Consider the following 21,376-nt stretch of genomic DNA (forward strand, 5'->3'; position numbering starts at 1 on the left):
TACCGGCAGCCGGCTTCCCGACTGTCATATCCTGGCAAGGGTGAAATGCCGGGCGTCTAGATGTAGACGCCCGGCATTTCCCCGACGCCGGGAGACCGGCGCCCGGCATCCCGATCGTAGTGATGCCGGGCGCCGCGAGCGGACAGCCGCCGGGGGGGAAGGTTAGGTTTAGGGCTCCCGGGGGGGACATAGGGTTAGGCACCCCCCCGGGATGGTTAGGCTAGGGGGAGGGAGGGTTAGGCACCCCCGGGCGTGACTTAGGGTTAGGCACCCCCCTGGGGACTTAGGTTTAGGCAGCGGGGAAGGGGGTGGTTAGGGTTAGGCACTTAGAGGGGGGATTAGGGTTAGGCACTTGGGGGGGAGGTTAGGGTTAGGCACCCCTAAGAAGGGTTAGGGTTGTTAGGTTAGGTTAGTAGATACTCACATATCCACGATCAGGATTTCCAGCGCTGTCAGGCTTCCGCTGCCGGGATCTCTGCTGATGTCTTAAAGCACAAATATTCTGTAGGTCTCTGGATTTACCTTCACTGACCACTGTATTTGCTTCATGAGTGTTTGTGACCAAGTGGAATATTTGTTCGGTCTGGGTTTACCACACAGGAAGACAGAGCAGGCTGTGCCGTCATATGACCCTCATATACCGTATACTGTATGCTCTATATAGTTAGTTTCTGTACCACAGTATCTTGGACATTACCCTGCACAGTAAATACATGGAGATTCCAGGTAAGATGCTAATTTGTATTTTTACCCTAATGTATTAGTAATAATAATACAGAAGAATGTGATGTAGTTATCAGCTCAGGGAAGAGCTCAATGTAAATTGAAAAATTTAAAAATTCTGGTGTAAATTAGAGAAAGTGTAAAAGTGTTTGCAGTTTACATTTAATCTCTTGTCTGAAGATCACGTGACGTTACTGCTTTCTGAGCTGTGCAAGGTTTTATGTCTTCCTGGTATTTGTCTGAAACTGCATATCTGCTGCAGTCCCCTAATTTTCGACAGCAGCCACAACCCCATAGGCCTGTAGACCGCGCATGTTCTGGAGTATCGGCACAAGAGTGAAGACACCGCTGATGTGGTCACTTCACTCCAGGCACAATCAGTAGCAGGGACAGGCTCCTTTCAGAGCCCCTGTCCTTGCGGGTACTCTTAAATACATTTGGCCAGTGTTATTGCATACTGCAATGCGATCAAGGGCGCTAATATCGTTCCCTGATCGCATTAAGTATGTGATCATTGATAAATAAGTCCCTAAATGAGGGAAGTGATTACAATTGATGAATGGCATTATATAATCACTTTAATTTCCACGACTGTTGTTTGATGCTGCTGAGACTACAGGCAAGAGGTACTAAATGGCAGGTTTTCTGGGGTTTGGAAACTAATGGGACCCATGGATTGACAGTGGGTTCTAAGACCATAATACAGAATTGACTAAAGGTCGGTTTGGCTGGCTAAAAAGAATTTACCATCGAACCCCATTGGTTTCAAAATTTGTATTCCACAACAAAGCTGTTGGAAATCCACTGCAATCCCGCTGCCAATCCACCATGGCAAGAACGTAAGACAGTACGACTGTCCCTTGCTCTTCTCTCCATGTATTCTGTGCAAATCAGAGAAAGCACTGTTGACCATCTCAAATCAGGGACATGCAAGTATTCGACTTCAGGAGGATAATATTTTTACCTCCTGTTGCCAAACTGTTATGTTTGGCCGGATCCAACCGAACATGCATCACTTAGAAATGCAATACTGCAGTATATCCTCCTGCATGTAACATCGTGGGTCTTCTTGCGGAGGAGACGGTTGATGTGGAAATACACAGCACTGTTCCTGGGGTTTCAAGCTCCATCAAGTGATGATGATTGCAGGGGATTCTAAACAATTGCTTGCTGATTGGCTGAACAGCTTATAAATTACCATTTTGTCTGCACCTCTGTGCTGTTTATATTGCCTGTCTTGCTGATCATGCATAACCTACTGCTATCATTTGTATTCCTGTTGCTGACCCGGACTGTTTTTGGATACTCTTATTCTCTGTACTTCTGACCTTGCTAGTCTCTTAGGCTTGTTTTTTAAGATGCCCAACAGAGCAATTCAATTGTTGCTCTGTCAGGGCACAATAGGCGCCGGCGCTGGCATATCTGCACGCACTCAGGAGGGCGCGAGCAGAAATTTGTCTGAAACACCCTGGTTAGGGCGTGCTAACCGCAGATAGCGCACCCTAACCAGAAATTAAGACGGCTTTAGCCATTTTACACGGCTAGACCTCATCTCATAGTCGGCGAAGAGGGTGATAATTAATGAGCGCCCAGAACAATTTAATAGCAAACTGGGCAGTCATTACTTATCACGACCAAAAAAACATTTGAATCGCCCCCTAAGATTTCCTTTTGCTGCCTGCCCTTAACCTGGACCTTTCTGTTTGTTACTTGCCCTGACCTTGTGGCAGTGACCTGACCATTCTGTTTCTGCAAGAACTAAATATTACTATTCTACCGATCTTGTCATGTGACGCATCACCAGTCCTGATGCCTCCTGCTAATCCTATGTGGAAGTATATCTTCACATTAAAGTTGTGTAAGGAAAATGTGTCAACCCCTGTAAAGAAATAAAGTGGAGCAGTTGCAAAGTAGCCATTAAGCTTCTGTCATTTCAAAGACTGCGCTAGATAAATGGCAGTTAGAAGCTGATTTGTTGCGTTGAGCAACTTCTCCACTTTATCTCCTTCCAAGGCTTGATATAGTATACCTGACATCAGGTTATGCAGGGTAAACACAAAGGTAGAAACAATACAAACTGTAATAAACATTACAAACATGTAATATTGAATCAGATTCAGGAATACAGATACTGACAAAGATCCCAGGAATAATGAAGCTGCCACAGTTCTTACCAAGATGTACTGTACTATGTAAAGCAAGAGTTTTAATATACAGTAGATAATGGCACTGGATAAATGAACAGAGGCACGGTTTTGCAGAACAGGTGATGGCAATACAGGTAACTTGGCAAGTGGTACATAGATCTATGGGGCACATTTATCAAAGATCATTTGAGGTAAATTCCCCGAAAACACCTGTTTTCTGGGGTTTACCTCAAATACTTAGTATCCCCCGAATGTATGAAGGAGGGACCGCAGCAAGCATCTCCGATACCTGCTACGATCCCTCCACTGCCGCCGGCAGCCGCCTCCCCCATAGGTTTCTATGGGGGATGCGATGCTGCCAAATGTATCAATATCGGGAATGCTTCGCATTCCCGATATTGACCCCAGCAGCTAACGCCATCTACAGATAGCGTTAGCCGCTGTGTCCTATGGGCACTTACCGCATTTGAGCCGGCGGAGGGATCTTCCAGATCCCTCCGCCGGCAATGGGCGCTGCTCATGTGCTGTCCGCGGGACTGCGCATGCGCAGCAGCCCGGAATGCGCTCCGGCCACATCGCAGGGACGGGCTCTTTTCGGAGCCCGTCTCCGTGCATGTGCCGGGTGATACATTCGGCCGGTATGATCGCATTTTGCAATGCGATCATGGGCGATACTGCATGCCCTGATCGCATTGCAAAATGCGATCCTTAATAAATGGGCCCCTAAGTATCTGAGTATATCCAAGGGAATTCCAGACAGATGGTCAAGCAAGCTGGGTGAAACACCAGGAGAAATAGGCAATAAAATAGCAGGATCCATAGGGAAGTACAAACACACTGTAGCTCAGAAAGTAACACCACCAATGATCTGGTAAGAAATTGATGGGGAAACCAGCTACTATTATTCTATGGTATAAATGACAGGCCATCCCTAATGTGTGCCTGTGAGAGGGGGAGGAGGAGCAAGATTACTCTGCCCAACTAGTAGAAGACAGAAGTAGAAATTAACTGAGATCACTGCTTCTCACCAGCTCACAAGTGAATAGGAGTCAGAGCCCAAGGTGAATTTGGTGGTGGGTTTGAGTGGGTAAGAGTATTGTTGGGTCACTTGAATAGGGTGTTTTTAAATGATGATCTTTACCCTTCAAATTTTTTCTATTGGCCTCTACTGATAAGCAGGATGTCACTGATCAGACATAAGCCACTTGTTCTCTTGGTGGGAAGAGATTCCAGGAGAGCAAACTTTGGTTGGTGGCCTTGGTAGATTAAGTGGTTCCAAGGCAAAGTAGGTATTTCAGTTTTACTATATTTCTTAGATGAAATGGGTAATTTTGGTTAAGATTCTTTCCTACTTTCCATAACACATTTCAAGCATTGGAACAAATATGTTATAGTCTTAATCAGTGCTCGAAGTGGGAATTTTGAGGTGGAGGTATGGAGATTTGAATCCAGACCCCCCCAACCCTCACTCCACTGGCTGTCCTACACTGGATGACACCTGGTGCGGTCACCACAGAATAGTGAGCGCGGCTACCCTTTTAGCCCCTGCTTTTATCTTCTCAGCCACTGTACCTTTCACTTACTGCACTTCTCCCTGCCAGCTTCCCTCTCTCTCACCCCCTGTCCCTTTCTCTAACTGGTTCCCCCTCTCTAAACCCCTCTACACCACTAACTGCCTATTCATCTCTCTCATTAACATATTCCCTCCTACACCCTCCCCTCTTACCTCTAGCTACACTGCAGCTGGAACGGAGCCGGGGCCTGGAGCATTAGGTCCCTGCTGAAATGCAGTTTAACGTCCACACGAGCTGGCATCCAATCCCGGCTCGCGGACCAGCTCACCGGCCGGCCGGATCTGTGAGCCAATGAGAAGCTGCCACTTGGCAGCTTCTCATTGGATAGCCCTCTGTGAGCCGCGATTGGCTGGCTCTGGCTGTCAGTGCCGCTGCTACTGCAGCGCAGCCGCCCGTTACTCGAGGCTCCTGGTTCCATGCCAGCGCCGTCGCCGATAAAGAGATGTGTCCCCAGCGGGACACATCTCCACACTTTGCTGTTCCAGCGCTGGGATCCCATACTAGATCCTAGTGCTGGTACACTTTCTGCCGCAAAAACGAAGTGGTGGTGGGAAGTGGCGGTATATCATACCGCCGTATACCGCCCCACTTCGACCACTGGTCTTAATTGAAAAAGTGAATCCTAAATGTTAGAGACAAATGACTCCAGGAACAAAGCAGCTGCTACATTGCAGTTGGATGTTGCTCTATTTTAAAAATTATAGATTTACAAGTTTATCACTTATGGCATGATATATCATATACAGTGTGCCAATATTGAATATTTTTAGGACATGTTTTTAATTATGTGTTTTGGTCACACTGAGGATATGTTTAATTTTTTGGATGTTTCATTTGTTAATAAAAATTATTTTTTTTAAGATGACCAGGGATTGTTGTGGTTCATCTGTGCAACACATTAGTATTGTTACTTCTATCCTTTTCTTCTATGCAAATTAGAGAAGGTAATGTTGGCCCTCTCAGGGACATGGAAGTATTCAGCTCCAGGAGGATAATGTACTTTCCCCCATTTCCAATGTCACAAACTGCCAGACTATGGCACCAAATTACTGGTTCTGGTCACTGCTGCACTCTCTTCCTCTGACTGTGGTGTCCACATTGCTGCGGCTCTCTCCCTGGTTATTTGCCTGTGGCTGCTTCAACGTCTCACATTATGGTGCCGGTACATGGACAACGCCATCTTGGATATGCTCCATTTCCGCAAATGACCACTCCCATCCCTGAACCTATGGTCACCTGAGTGCTGTCAGTCAATCTGAGTTATATCTCTTGAGGTGGGCTACTTACACAGCTTCTGTGCACTTCTTCATTGCCAGTGTAAAGAGGCACCCTGAGTGGCAGTTGAGCATCTTTTTCCAGAGGTTACCTACAGAAGAGGGCTATGTCGGCGACGGTAACGTAAATCCCTGTTCAGGCAAAGGAGCGAGGGTAGGATTTGAGGTGGAGCCAGTGAGAGTGACAGGCTGTGGCCGTAGATATCTGGCTAGTATGATCCAACAAAGGAGGTGGTGCTGGAAGATACACTGGACCCTATTAAGCCTCTGTCTCTGAGACGCACCTCTGGTACAGTGCCCAGAATGAGTAACTTTGAAAGTAAATTGCAACTTCTCCTCCACGTATAAATCATTAGCTGCAGCAACAACTGTTTAACTAAGAAATTCCTTGGAAAAGCCTAACATTACACTGACGCGCCATAGCAGTGTCTTCTAACTAGGGATGTGCAGGCTCGGATTAGTTCGGATTTTCCCGCCAAATTTGGATTTTTCCTGCCAAAAATTGGGTCTCAAAGAGGCAAAATTTCATCTTTCATGGACAAACATCATCATTCCTCGACAAAAGTCCATGAAAGATGATGTTTTGTTTATTTCTGAGACCCGATTTTTGTCGGGAAAAATCAGAATTTGGTGGGAAAATCCAAACTAATCCGAGCCTGCACATCCCTACTTCTAACATGATTCAAGCTTACACCGGCTATTGTTACAATCGTCAATCAAACATTTCCTGTGTGTATTAGAAGAGGAAGCAAAGAAATACAAAGTGTACACCACTGAGCTCATTATCTAGGTCAAACTTAAAGACATTTTGGTTAAACTAAGGTTACTTTTACTGCAGTTTAACATTAATTTATTGGTAAAGGTAAATATTGTACCGTGCAAGTTATTTATTGTAAAGTGTTGTGAAGAGAACGCAACAGGTAATTTAGCGCTAAAGGTATTTTGTGACTTGAGAGTCATTTGTTGACATTGAATTTTATAATAGTATTGTTGTTTTCGGTTTGTTGAATGAACTTAGCTGTTTCTTTGCACAACAGTTGATAGCGGAGACTTGTGCTGATTAGTTCCTGGAAAATAAAACTGAAATCATTTTAAACAATTGTATTTATTACCTTTGATTAAACTATATTAAAGATACATCCCGTAGGGCAGTGGTGGCTAACCTTGACACTCCAGATGTTGTGGAACTACATATTCCAGCATGCCTTGCCACAGTTTTAGCATGCCCTAATAGCAAAATGGTAGCAGTGCATGCTGGGATATGTAGTTCCACAACATCTGGAGTGTCAAGGTTAGCCACCAAGGCCGTAGGGTAACTTGCCTTTCTGAAAAAATGGTGGTTAATTCAGAAAGTATTGGTAGGAAACCCTTTACTTATCCATGACGTATTTAGTTTATGAACCTGTAAAGTGGGCTTTTGGGTCACCATAATGCTTTAGCAATGAAAAGAACAGTAGGGAGCAGAATAAATCCCACAGTAGGGAGCAGAATAAATGCTCAGGATGGGGGATTGGGAACTTACCCAGGAAAGTTTTGCCATTAACAGACTTTGCTAAACAAGAGTAAACCAGAGAAAAGTCATACAAGCTACTGTCCAATCCGGCAGAGGTATTTCTGAGGATCATCTCCATAGGCAAACACAAGGGGGGGTTTCCGGTTGCCTGGAAACCCTCCCCAGCCCACACCATGATGACCACAATAGAAATAGCATATAATACTAAAGTTGCATGTTTTTAAGATCCCCCTCAGTGTCACAAATTAAATAATTAGCACCACCTTTTGATTTTTTTTAAATGTGTCAGCCAGTAATAAATATACTTGTGTACCAACTAGGAGATCTGGAAACCATGCACTGTTAGAGGTCCACTGATATAGACCATCTATAGGGTCAATTATTAATACTGTATAATAATACACTATCCAGTACATAAGGAGACCAATATGTACATACATGTCCAGGGCAGTGCTAGGTTCTTTTAATGCTCCCCCAGACTCCTGAACTTTCTCCAATGCTCTGGAATGGTGCCCACATCTCAAATAAAACCATTCAGCTCAGGCAGGATAGCCCTACTGCCGCATCTAATGGGTTACTGTGATCACTGGTCCTGTATATGCTGGAATTATTACACACAATACACTATGTATGACACATATAATGGGTTACTGTGATCACTGGTCCTGTACATGCTGGAATTATGACACACAGTACACTATGTATGACACATATAATGGGTTACTGTGATCACTGGTCCTGTACATGCTGGAATTATGACACACAATACACTATGTATGACACATATAATGGCTTACTGTGATCACTGGTCCTGTATATGCTGGAATTATGACACACAGTACACTATGTATGACACATATAATGGGTTACTGTGATCACTGGTGCTGTATATGCTGGAATTATGACACAGAATACACTATGTATGACACATATAACGGGTTACTGTGATCACTGGTCCTGTATATGGTGGAATTATGACACATAATACACTATGTATGACACATATAACGTGTTACTGTGATCACTGGTCCTGTATATGCTGGAATTATGACACACAATACACTATGCATGACACATATAATGGGTTACTGTGATCACTGGTCCTGTATATGCTGGAATTATGACACACAATACACTATGTATGACACATATAATGGGTTACTGTGATCACTGGTCCTGTATATGCTGGAATTATGACACACAATACAGTATGTATGACACATATAATGGGTTACTGTGATTGCTGGTCCTGTATATGCTGGAATTATTACTTACACTATACATCGTATGATGTATATTATGACTGGTTAAGTGCGGATTATGCCCTCATGGACTAACTACACTTGCTTTAAAATTGAGCACTTGGAAACCCCCCTCTAGAAATCCTGTGTTTGCAAGTGATCTCATTCAAGTAGTCAGACAGGTTTATGTCAATACCAGAGCTCAAAATAGAAATGTAAAAAGGGCATGATAGACAGAAGGTCCCAAATGCAGGGCCAGATTAACAATGGGGTGGATGGCACTAGAGCTCCAGGCCTCCACATAAAATTAGCCCCATCATCAGTGGTCGAAGTGGGAATTTTGAAGTAGGGGTATGGAAAATATAAGATTGTACCTATGCGCGCGTCTTCGGCGTGCGGCGGGGAAAGGGGGTGGCCATTTAAAAGGGTTGTGTCCTTAAGGTGTGCACCTTAATGTAGTGCACCACGCCATAGTACCCCTTATACACATTATGCCACACAGTAGTAGTGCCCCTTAAACAATGCCCACAGTAGTAGTGTCCTCTATACAATACCCACAGTAGCAGTACCCCTATGCAATGCCCACAGTAGTAGTGTCCTCTATACAATGCCCACAGCAGTAGTGCCCTCTATACATTTCCCATAGTAGTGTCCTCTATACATTGCCCAAAGTAGTTGTGCACCCTTTGCAATGCCCATAGTAGTGCCCTCTATACATTGCCCACAGTAGTAGTGCCCTCTATACATTTCCCACAATAGTAGTGCTCTCTATACATTGCCCATAGTAGTTGTGCCCACTATAGTAGTAGTGCTCCACATGAAGAATCAAGCACAGATTTGCCACCCTCCCACACACACTCCCCTTATTAAAAATAATGCAGTACACACACGTTACAAAATGAAAAATAATGCCACAAATATCCCCTCATTAAACATCTGCCTTCCCTTTTTCTTAAAATGTATGGTTCATATCTATTCTCCCTCTTTCCCTACTTGCAAATAGTGTAATAGACCTCAGAACTATGAGGCGACCCAACCATGGAACCTGCTGTACTTACTTACCCTGCCTGCAATCTCTTGGTTTCTAGTCCTGCAGCCTTCTGAATTCTGATTGGTGGATAGCTTCAGCCATCCACCAATCAGTGTGGGGAGACATCCCACCACTATGATTGGTGGATGGGACTAGAGCCATCCACCAATCAGCATTCTGTCAGACATCGTCGGACGCTGCGGCTGCAGGACAGTTATGTGACAGGCAGCAGGGAGATAGAGAGAAGAAGCTCCCCGGCCGCTCTGACTGAACGGAACGGTAGGGGAGCGTCTTCTCTCTTTCTTCCGGCTGCAGCCCGCAGGGTATGTAATGCACTGCAGCACGCGGCTACAGCGGCCCTTATTTTTAAAATGGGAGCGGCCAGGGGGAAGATGTCATACTGCCCCCCCTCCCAGCCCACTGCCCAGCCCGGTCTTAGCAGAGGGGGGATCTGCTCATGGGGGACGAGCACACTGGCGGGTGGGCGGCGTCAGCGGCACTAGGGGTTTGGGTGGTCCTAGGGGCTGTCCTCCACTGACACTGAGCGGTGTCATGCAGTGTAGTGGGCGGAGTCATGTACTGTAGCTTTCTCTCTCAGCGCTGCGGCTGTAGCCACGCCTCCACCCTTGATCTGTTCCTTCCAAGCTAGTTAAAAAAAAAGTAGTGCTTGCTTGAAGTGCTGGTATGCTATACCGTTGCATACCGGCACACTTCGAGCACTGCCCATCATCATAACAGTATGATGGCCACCAGCCGCCCAGCTTGCCACGCTGTCAGACAAAAGTCATAAGTATGAATAGTGTATTTCTACTTTGCTGACAAAACTATGCAACTTATGTGCTTTTCTGTATTTAGGGAGACAGTGGGGCTGACAGTGTAGTGGTGTGTAAGCCCACATGGCACTGGCCACCCCTGCACAGCACTGGTCACACCCACATGTGCTGGCCACACCCACATGGCACTGGCCACACCTGCACAGCACTGGTCACAGCCACATGGCACTGGCCACACCTCCTCTCTCACAACAGACCCTTGATCTGGGTCTGCCCATATATAACAGCCTGCGAGTTAAGGACAGCTGCAAGATTTCGTCAATTTTTTTTTAAGTCAAACACAGCCTGGTTTTGCAATAAAACAGATTGTCCCTTTTAAATCAGGCAGCTAGATTGATAAAATCTCACTGCTGCCCACAGCTCTCAGGCTATTAAATTTGGGCCCTGTAGGGGGAAGTGACTGTCACCCAAACTGCTACCAAAGAAACGGGAGAACTGGATCTTGTGGTCTGGAGGTCAAACACTAGCAAGTGGTTCAGGTTCTTCTACCAATGCTAAATTAGGAGCAAACTAAACCATGCAGACGTGGCTTATCTGATGTTGGCGTAGTTTTTTATAGCCAATAAACATGAACAATTGTTATGTCAAAGATCTGTAAGCACATACAATACAGTCCAATCTGACTAATGAACGTTCTAGTTGTTGCTATACATTACAAAGAGCAATATAGCTACAATTAAAGAGAGCAGTCTAATGATCTCTGGGCCTGATTCAGACCCGGTCGCAAGCGCTGAGCGCTCGCAACCAGGTCGATGGTGGCCCAGACCGCATGCGCACGACGGAGCCGGCTCCGTCGTGCGCATGCGCGAGACCCGGATAGCGACGGGCAAACTGTCGCTCCGGGTCTCGTACCAAAGGGGGCGTGCTGTCGATGTTGAGTGACAGCACGCCCCCTTTGGTGGGCGGGCCGAGGGGGTGGCTGCCCAAACGGAGGCGTTCCCATGTGAACGCCTACCGTCTGGGGCCGGCCCCACTGACATCACAAGTGATGTCAGTGGAGAGATTCAGGCTCTATTATAGTCGAAATCTCTCTGGGGCTTGCGGCCACGAGACCCTACCACAAGGGTCTCGTCGCAAGCCTGATGGTCGCGATGGTCTTGACCATCGCGACCATCTTCCTGGCCGCTTGCTATAGCTACCCACAGCTATGCAAGCGGCCAGGAGGCTGTTCTAAAAAAAGAAAAGGCTGGCCCTGATTCAGAGCGAGCGCTCTGTCAGAGCATCCGGCTCTGAATCAGGGCCTATGTATAATAGTAGGTACAATAAAGTGATCTCTGTGCAATTACAGAGCATTTTCTAGTGACCTCTATAGAATAGATTTGTAGTGTACAAGTTATCATACAGAGGGGGAGACTTATCAAAGCTTGGAGAGAGATAAAGTACCAACCAGTCAGCTCCTAACTGTCATGTTACAGGCTGTGTTTGAAAAATGACAGGAGATTATTGTTTGGTACTTAGGACCTCATTCAGAGTCGGTCGCGAGCACCAATGCGCTCATAACCGACTCAATGGTTTTGCCTGCGCACACGCAGCGGCCGCACTGCGCGTGCGCAAGCCCCAGAGCGACAGAGAAACTCTGTCGCTCCGGAGCTCGTTACCAAAGGGGCTGCTGTCGATGTTGATCGATGCTGATCGACAGCTGCCCCCGTTTGGTAGGCGGGCCGGGGGTGGTTTCCAAAATGGAGGCGTTCCTTTACGAACGCCTACCGTTTTGTGGGCGGCCACACTGACATCATCAGTGATGTCAGTGGGGAGCTTCCTGCTAGATCAGAGCAGAAAGCTCCCTGGGGCTTACGAGTGCCCAGACCCTACCCTAGGGTCTGGTCGTAAGTCCCGATGGTCTCGATGGTGATCACCGTCATGACCATCAACCTGGTCGGTCGTTAAGCCGTTGGTGGTAACCCACAGCTTAGCGATCGACAAGGAGGCGGCCGTTCAGGATGCAAGCGGCCTCCCTGATTCAGTGCGACCGCTTGCATCTAACGACCACCTCTGAATGAGGTCCTTAATCTCTCCACTTTATCTTTCTCCTTTGATAAATCTTCCCCAGAGAGCTTTTTAGAGCACTGAGAGATCACTTAGAAAACAGGTTACAATACTGCCCAGAATACAAGGGCATCCAACCCATCACCAAAATAATTAAGAGTTTTAACGACAAAAGATGTTCTTTATTTTATTGTTATTCAGAATGTCCACAGCAGAATATCTGCATTCACAACAATGTCATCACTGACATGTCAACATTGCAAGAATGCCAACATTGTGAATGTCGACAATTCGCATGCTGTATATAAGATTTAGCAGTAATTCTTAAGGCTCCCGCTGTCGTTGATCGTGGTCGCTGATCTCTTCAACATGCAGAAAGATCTCGACCTGTCTTTCATGATTTGGCACACATTGCTCCATGTGTACGCACAATGAACGATTTCATGGACGGCCATTGATTTGACGTCAGGTTTCCTGGACCTGCATTATGAGGTTGTCAAATGACATATCGTTAATGATTTGCAGTTGTTAACGACCCATCTATATAGTTTGATCGTTTGTACAAGCGTTCCATGTGTAGGCACAATATCATTTGTCCGGGAGTGTTCAGGAGTTCAAGGGAAATCGTTAATGAGATTGGATAATTACCTGCATCGTACCGTGTGTACCCAGCTTTAATATAACCCTAACCACAGCCTAACCCTTAAGGTGCATACACACGTAACGATTTTTTGAACGATTTTTCGTTCAGTTTCTGAGTTATGGTGCATACACATGGTCAGATTTTTCATCAGATTTGAATGATAACGATTTTAAAAATCGTTCAATCGTTCAAATCTGATGAAAAAAATCGTTCATGTGTACAAGCATGAACGATGGACGATGAACGATGCGCATTCACGTTTGTTAGAGAACGATATCTGACATCTGACATGTTTGCAGTCAGATTTGTCAGATATCGTTCTTTTTCTTCAGATATCGTTCAAATCGTTGAGTAAATCGTTAGCAAAATCGTTCAAATCGTTAAAAAAAAAAAATCGTTCAAACGATATCGTTCAAAAGAAAAATCTGACCGTGTGTATGCTCCATTATAAAGATGAATGTTAATCGTTCAAGCGCGCTCCCGTTTGCAGTTTGTAGTTCATCCTCCATTTCAGACTATCCAACATAACGATTTTCATTAAGAGAAGGAACATATTTCGTTCATTGTTGTAAAAATCGTTTATTACATTTCAAAAAATCGTTCATATTTTAAAGGGAAAATCTGACAGATGATCTGACAGAAAATCGTTGGTTACATAATCGTTACGTGTCTATGCACCTTAACTCTTAAATCCTCTGACTTGTTGTACATGTCAACATTATGGTGTTTGCATTCTGAATGACGCAATCCATAATGACGACGTTCTACAGTAGCTGCATACCCCCACAAGAGTCATGCAACAAGACTGACACAATGACAATCAGAAATAAATATATAGCACAAGTTGTCCTGTTAATTACTGTAGGCTTATAGTAGATGTGCCTTCTGTTTGGACTGGGGCCCTCATTCAGACCCGCTCGCAAGCGCTATGCGCTTGCAAGTGGGTCGATGGTGAGTGCCTGCGCACACGCGGCGCTCGCACTGCGCGTGTGCAAGTCTCGGAGCATGTGACAAATTCACTCGCTTCGGGGCTCGCTACAAACGGAGCGGCTGTCGATGTTGAACTTAGCGAGCGGCCAGGAGGCCGCCTTTCAAAGCAAAAGCGGCTGCCCTCATTCAGAGCGAGCGCTCGCTTTTTGCGAGTGGCTCTGAATGAGGGCCTGAGTGTCTGTGTGTGTCGGTGAGCAGGAACAAGCACAGGCTCATTCCAAATGCAGAGGTTATAGTAGAGTGGAAATTATCACTTGCATTCAGCTCTGGCATCACTACGACCAGTTGGAGAAGTGTAGGGCAGAATACTAGGAATGTATGCAGATCTGACATTTCACATTACCACAACTGCCCTGTCACTGTAATAGCACTAACAGTCCTTTTATTTATATCTTTCAGATAAAACTTTCCACAAAAGCCTCTGGGTCCCCACCTGGAAGGGCGTCATTATTACACTTCTACTTGGAGCTAATATCGTCTTCATTCGCATCATTGAAGTGCTCTGTAAGTGACATCACAGCTGTGACGTGCCAGTGTCTGGTCATCTTCCTTATTCTGTATTGTGCCCAGCTCTGCCGTCTGTCTGTCAGTTTCTGGAGTTCAGTCCTGAAATGCTGGATGGAGATGATGGAGGCAGCACAGCAGCTCTATGTACTGTCTCTCAACAACAAATCTATAAAAATGGATGAATAGGATCTCATCTCACATGATGTGCTGGGTACATGGGTATTTTATGAAATATTGTCATTTGGATTTTAATACCAATAGAGAATGCATGTTCTCGATTTCTGCAGTAAACTACATTACTCAACTAATCAGGTATAAACAAACAAAAATAAGACGCATTCATGGCCTAAGGTCAGGGTCACAAGCACAGGTTCAGGGTTGAGGTAATCATAGAGGTTAGTCAGGGCAGGCAACACCCAGGAAAGCACCTCACAGGAATTCCAATATACAGTAAGACTGGAGCATGAATCCAGCTATAGGAAACCCAGGCTGACTGATTGTTCTAGATTCTACGTGGAAAGAGTTATTTTCTGAATGTAGGACACCCACATGCTTAGTTCTGAACTGAATAGAACCATAGGCAGTTTTAGTTCCCTTTTTTCCTATAAGGGAAATGGCTGACGGAAGACATTTCACAGGCAAACTTTGCTTGGTTACCAATATGGAGATAATAAAGTTCTTTGTTTTCTTACTGTAATCAATAAAAGCTTCTAACTGCATGACACCAGCTGGGGTAGATAGAGACACCGTAATGGTGAATGGCTGTCTAGGTAACAAAAGAAGAAGAGCAAAGGGAACCTAGTATGAACTTTCCAATACCAACTAGGGGCTCTAGAGTTCCCAACTTAATAGAACAGATTGGATTTAGCAGAGTCTTTGTATGGGGAACGCAACTTATTAACTTAAGGCTGCTGGATGGTGATGCTGGTGGGTACTTTATCTCCGTCCACCATCCTTAAAGTCCTCTGTTCAGTTTATTTGTTTACTATTTTCTTGGGTGTTTAATCGATCTAGGGTTTGGCAAGGATGCTGTAATGGGCTGTAATGGGGCACACATTTTTGGTAATAATGGGCCATTCCCAAGAACACTGACACCTGCATTTGATTGATGAGTGGAAGTCATTGAATGATGGCTTCAATTTTAGCTGATTCCCACTGAATATTACCTCCACCAACATAATGCAACGGCTCTGCCATCCCCATCCAGCATTGGACCAGTCAAATGGTCAATCCAGCTTGAGCAAATCTGTATAATACCTTATTCAAGTGTGATACAGTAGGTGATCCTCCCTTGTCTCGCTGAGGATGTTGTTCAGATATTCATGGCAAACTCTTGGCATCCTTGTAGCAGATCATCAGCTCCATGCTGCAATGCGGATAGGGCATTTATTATCACAAAGGGCATGGCAGTGTACTCAAATAGCCCAAAGAGGGTGGGAATGTAGAGCAATCTTGTGTCTCTCTGATAAGGGTTATCTGTCAGGACCCCTTACCCAGCTCCAAGGTAGATACAAAGTGGGATTCCCCCAGCTGACCCAGGGGCTCATCTATGCAAGGCATGTGACAAGCATCTGTTATTGTGACCTCAAATTAATTCCTAATATCCACACAGAATCACATGGTACTATCCTCATTGGGTACTAACATAATCCTAGCTGCCCATGGGCTATTGTAGGGCACAATGACTCCTATATTCTGCATATCAATGTTTATATGGACATTATGTTGACATGCCAAATGTCAACATTTACAGCACTGATACAATGTTGACATTCTGAATGTAGACAGCATAGGTTTTTTTTTATGTAAATGGAACGTCTAAACCTAACCCTAACCGATTCCTAACTCTAACCGCAGACTAACCCTAACCCTAACCAAATCCTAACTCTAACTGCAGACTAACCCTAAGCAAATCCGAACTCTAACTACGGACTAACCCTAACCGAATCCTAACCCTAACCACAGACTAACCCTAACCGCAAAACTTACCCTAACTGCAGATTAACCGCAGCCTAACCCTAACCACAGACTAACCCTAACCTTAATCACAAAACTAAACCTAACCACAGCCTAACTCTATTGCAAGCTAACCTTAACCACAAAACTTGCCCTAGCTGCAGCCAAACCCTAACCACAGCCTAATCCTAACTGCAGACTAACCCTAACCTTAACCGCAGTCTAGCCCTAACTGCAGACTAACCCTAACCGCAGACTAACACTAGCCGCAGACTAACTCTAACCTTAACTGCAGACTAACTCTAACCGCAGATTAACCATAACAGCAGACTAACCATAACCACAGACTAACCCTAACTGCAGACTAACCCTAGCCAAAGACTAACCCTAACCGCAGACTAACTCTAACTGCAGACTAACCCTAACCGCAGACTAACCCCAGTATTCTCCCCAGGCTGTTTTTGGCGAGTGCACCAAGAAACAGCCTACCACCCGGCACTTTGGAAGCCTCCAAGTGGGCACAGTATCTGGGAGCTGTATAAAAAGGACCAGATCCTACAGACTTTGCAGCTTTTTCATAATCAGATGACTGGGCCTCTAATAAGAAGAGAAGAATTAATATATAAAATGTTATTTCAAATCATTATAAGGTCAAGGTTTAAAACATTTTATGAACACTGTAACCCTAACTGCAGGCTAACCCTAACCACAGACTAACTCTAACCGCAGACTAACCCTAACTGCAGACTAGCTCTAACCACAGACTAACTCTAACCGCAGACTAACCCTAACCACAGACTAACCCTAACCGCAGACTAACCCTAACCGCAGACTAACCCTAACTGCAGACTAACTCTAACCTTAACCGCAGTCTAGCCCTAACTGCAGACTAGCCCTAACCGCAGACTAACACTAGCCGCAGACTAACTCTAACCTTAACTGCAGACTAACTCTAACCGCAGATTAACCATAACAGCAGACTAACCATAACCACAGACTAACCCTAACTGCAGACTAACCCTAGCCAAAGACTAACCCTAACCGCAGACTAACTCTAACTGCAGACTAACCCTAACTGCAGACTAACCCCAGTATTCTCCCCAGGCTGTTTTTGGCGAGTGCACCAAGAAACAGCCTACCACCCGGCACTTTGGAAGCCTCCAAGTGGGCACAGTATCTGGGAGCTGTATAAAAAGGACCAGATCCTACAGACTTTGCAGCTTTTTCATAATCAGATGACTGGGCCTCTAATAAGAAGAGAAGAATTAATATATAAAATTTTTATAAGGTCAAGGTTTAAAACATTTTATGAACACTGTAACCCTAACTGCAGGCTAACCCTAACCACAGACTAACTCTAACCGCAGACTAACCCTAACTACAGACTAACTCTAACCACAGACTAACTCTAACCGCAGACTAACCCTAACTACAGACTAACCCTAACCGCAGACTAACCCTAACCGCAGACTAACCCTAACTGCAGACTAACTCTAACCGCAGACTAACTCTAACCGCAGACTAACCCTAACTGCAGACTAACTCTAACCGCAGACTAACCCTAACCGCAGACTAACTCTAACCGCAGACTAACCCTAACTGCAGACTAACTCTAACCGCAGACTAACTCTAACCGCAGACTAACCCTAACCACAGACTAACTCTAACCACAGACTAACCTTAACCACAGACTAACTCTAACCGCAGACTAACCCTAACTGCAGACTAACTCTAACCGCAGACTAACCCTAACCGCAGACTAACCCTAACCGCAGACTAACTCTAACCACAGACTAACCCTAACCGCAGACTAACCTTAACCGCAGACTAACCTTAACCGCAGACTAACCCTAACCGCAGACTAACCCTAACTGCAGACTAACTCTAACCGCAGACTAACTCTAACCGCAGACTAACCCTAACCACAGACTAACTCTAACCACAGACTAACCCTAACCGCAGACTAACCCTAACCGAAGACTAACCCGAACCGCAGGCTAACCCTAACCACAGTCTTACCCTAACCGTAGACTAACCCTAACTGCAGGCTAACCCTAACCACAGACTAGCCATAAAAATATCAATGTTGACATTCTATCTGTAGATATTCACAATGTCTAAATTATGTCAGTGACAACATATTGAATATCAGCATCCTGTCCATGTTCTTTCCCATGGCAACCTCTACCTCCATTTAGTGCACCACATCCTCCTCCCCCTCTGTCTCAGTGTGAAAGTATTTATCCTCCTTCCATAAGTCTGGCTCCATGTGACAAATGGTTACTCAGGGAACCAAAGTCCCAGTTTCCAGGAAGCATACTTTGGACAATATTGCTGCAGATGTCCCTAATGATGGCACTTGAAGCAGCGGCATGTCTCAGGGTTTGCAGACCTTCACTGTCATGGAAAGAGATTTGAGAAGCTGAGGTTGGCGCAATGTGATCCCTGGGGACACGTGACTTTGCTGAGAACTCCATATAATGCTGGATGTAGGTTGTGCAGCACTTCCCCACCCTGGGTGGCTTGTGAAGAACTCGTCAGCTAATTTGGGAGCTTGCTCAGTGGTTCTCAGACTGCTGCCACCTGTGCCTTCTTAGGTGGGAATCGGTGTCTTATACCGCCAGGCATATGTCATCTAAGCCTGGTGGTATAAGACACCGAAATATACCGACGCTGGAGGTCCGGCAGGTGGAGATCCAGACCTAGATAAGTATTAACCCTAACCCTCCCATCTAACCCCCCTAACCCTAACCCTCCTTTAGGGGTACCTAATCCTAACCTTCCCCCCCTAGTGTCTAACCCTAACCTCCTCCCAGGGGTGCCTAAACCTAACCCCCCCTCACCGCACCCTAAAGCTAACCCTCCCGGGAGGTGCCTAACCCTAACCTCCCCCTGGGGGTGCCTAACCCTAACCTCCCTTTCCCCTAGCCTAACCCTAACCCTCCCGGGGGGGGGGGGTGTGCCTAGCTCTAGGTCCCCCTGGGAGTCCCTAAACCTAACCTCCCCACAGCTAAAAGGTCCCGACGCCCGGCTTACCTTCGTTCGGTATGCCGGGCGTTGGGATTTTGGCGTGGGGATAATGATAGGCATCGGTATTTAGAAGCCTATAATTAGTCCCATGCTGGGATTTCACAGTCGGGACTGCATACCCTTAGGGGATGTCTTACACAGGACTAGTTTCATTTATCCTCTCAGATGTTTTTCCTAAGTAATGAGGTCTACAAGGACAGATTAATATAGAGATGACATACCTACTGACACAATTGAGTCTTTATCGGGTGTAATACACCTTGGCTGTTTATGATAGTGTGAAAGTGTTGGCGGGCATATACTTACTGTTGGTACAGTCTAAACAGCGAAAGAGCCCTGGCTTTAGCAATTGTTGAACTTTGAGTGTTAGATGCTCGGTGATTCATGCAGTCAGTTTCTGTAAAACAGATCTTCCTCTTAAGCTGTAACTAGGAAACGGGTCGAGCAGACCTGACCACCAAATACACAGGTGGTCAGCATAAATTATCTGCAGATGCACACGGATGTTATATGTGTTGCAGGGCAGATGTAATAAAATGCTGGGCACTAGACCATCTCTTGTGTAAAAGTTATTGCTGGCAGCTCATCACCGCTATTTCCTAGAATATATTATATGCCGTAAAACCAGTTAGAGCAGAAAATGCAGCAAATAACTTTGGTTAGAGGGCAGAGAGTGAGGCACATTATTTTGGTTAGCCTGATCCAATCCTCTCAGTCCATATAGTCAGGGGCACCGAGAGGGGGGAAGCGGGTAATATTTACCCGGCCTGGGTTTGCTAGAGGGGCCCGGTGCCGCTCCTCCCCTCCCTCCCTCCCTCCCTCCTCCCACCTACACAGCATCCCAGCACACAGCCTGTGGGGGAGCGCAATCACACTGATCACGCCCCCATCTGGCTCTGAGGAGCTCACAGCTACGTGGTGCTGCAAAAGTGTTTTTTTCTTTTTTAGTTCAAGAGGGTGTGGCCACGCCTCCTGTGATTAGGCCACGCCCCCTTCACCTAGGCCCGGCCGGTCTCTCTTTTCCCCTACATATAGTTGCACATAATTAGATATGTGTGGTTCGGTTTTCCTGAAAAACAAACACACCCGAACTAAGGGGTCCCGAGCAGTGGAGGCTCCAGAGGTGGGGCTGCAGCATAGTCCATGATTCAAATAGGGGAGCTAGACCAACTGCCAGTGAATCCCGGCCGGTGATGTTTGGCAGCGTGTGAAATGGCAGTTGGTGTTGCTCCCCTATTTGAATTTTGGACTGCGCTGCAGCCCCCACCACTGGAGCCGCCACTGGTCCCGAATAGAACAGTGTCCAGGCTCGACATTGCTATAGGTTTGGAGCACAGGCATAAAAACCAAATATAGGTTTTGGCTTGCATGTAAACTGGTCACAATGTACATGATTTTAGATGTTCTACTTTATATCAATTTTAAAGAAATCCAAAACCAAACCCAAACCAAAACACTTGAGGGTGGTTTTGCCAAAACCACAACATTTGAGGGTGGCTTTGCCAAAACTAAAACACGGGGGTCCGCACATGTTTCTAGTTGTAATGGCCAATGTAATGCAAGAAAATATGCTTAATGTAGCAAAAAATACTTTGTAGTTGCTTTGTGGTTTCAGCGTTTTCAACATTCAGAAGTATCTTTTTGTTTTTCAGCTTATCAAAATCAATCTTTGAAGAATGAGAAGCAGACCTGTGGTAAGTTCATTATTAAGAAACAGGTGAGGTGGCAGCAGTTAGAGTTGTGGGTCTGTACATCAGTCTATTTCTAGTAAGAGCTATGCAGAATACTGTATGGCTCTCTTTTTTGAAGAAGATAATATTGCAGGGGTTTGTAGTCACAGTAAAAATAATGTTTATGAATTATTGGGAGAAGACAAGAATGTGGAAAGTAGTAGAGATGAGCGGTTCGGTTTTAATGAAATACGAACAC

General features: G+C 45.5%; 1 protein-coding gene across 1 annotated transcript in view; it reads left to right on the plus strand.

Annotated features, from left to right (window-relative positions):
- Window positions 1-713: 713 nt before the first annotated feature.
- The window catches only part of LOC148514806 (killer cell lectin-like receptor subfamily G member 1), a 222,679-nt gene continuing 202,016 nt past the window's right edge, over window positions 714-21,376 (plus strand). Inside the window, exons 1-3 of the mRNA XM_088480949.1 lie at window positions 714-726; window positions 904-954; window positions 14,354-14,458. Coding sequence (XP_088337075.1) covers window positions 714-726; window positions 904-954; window positions 14,354-14,458 — 169 coding nt within the window. The remainder of the gene's footprint in view (window positions 727-903; window positions 955-14,353; window positions 14,459-21,376) is intronic.

This window comes from Taudactylus pleione, unplaced genomic scaffold (assembly GCF_031769625.1).
Source record: "Taudactylus pleione unplaced genomic scaffold, aTauple2 ptg000258l, whole genome shotgun sequence".
NCBI classification, from domain to species: domain Eukaryota; kingdom Metazoa; phylum Chordata; class Amphibia; order Anura; family Myobatrachidae; genus Taudactylus; species Taudactylus pleione.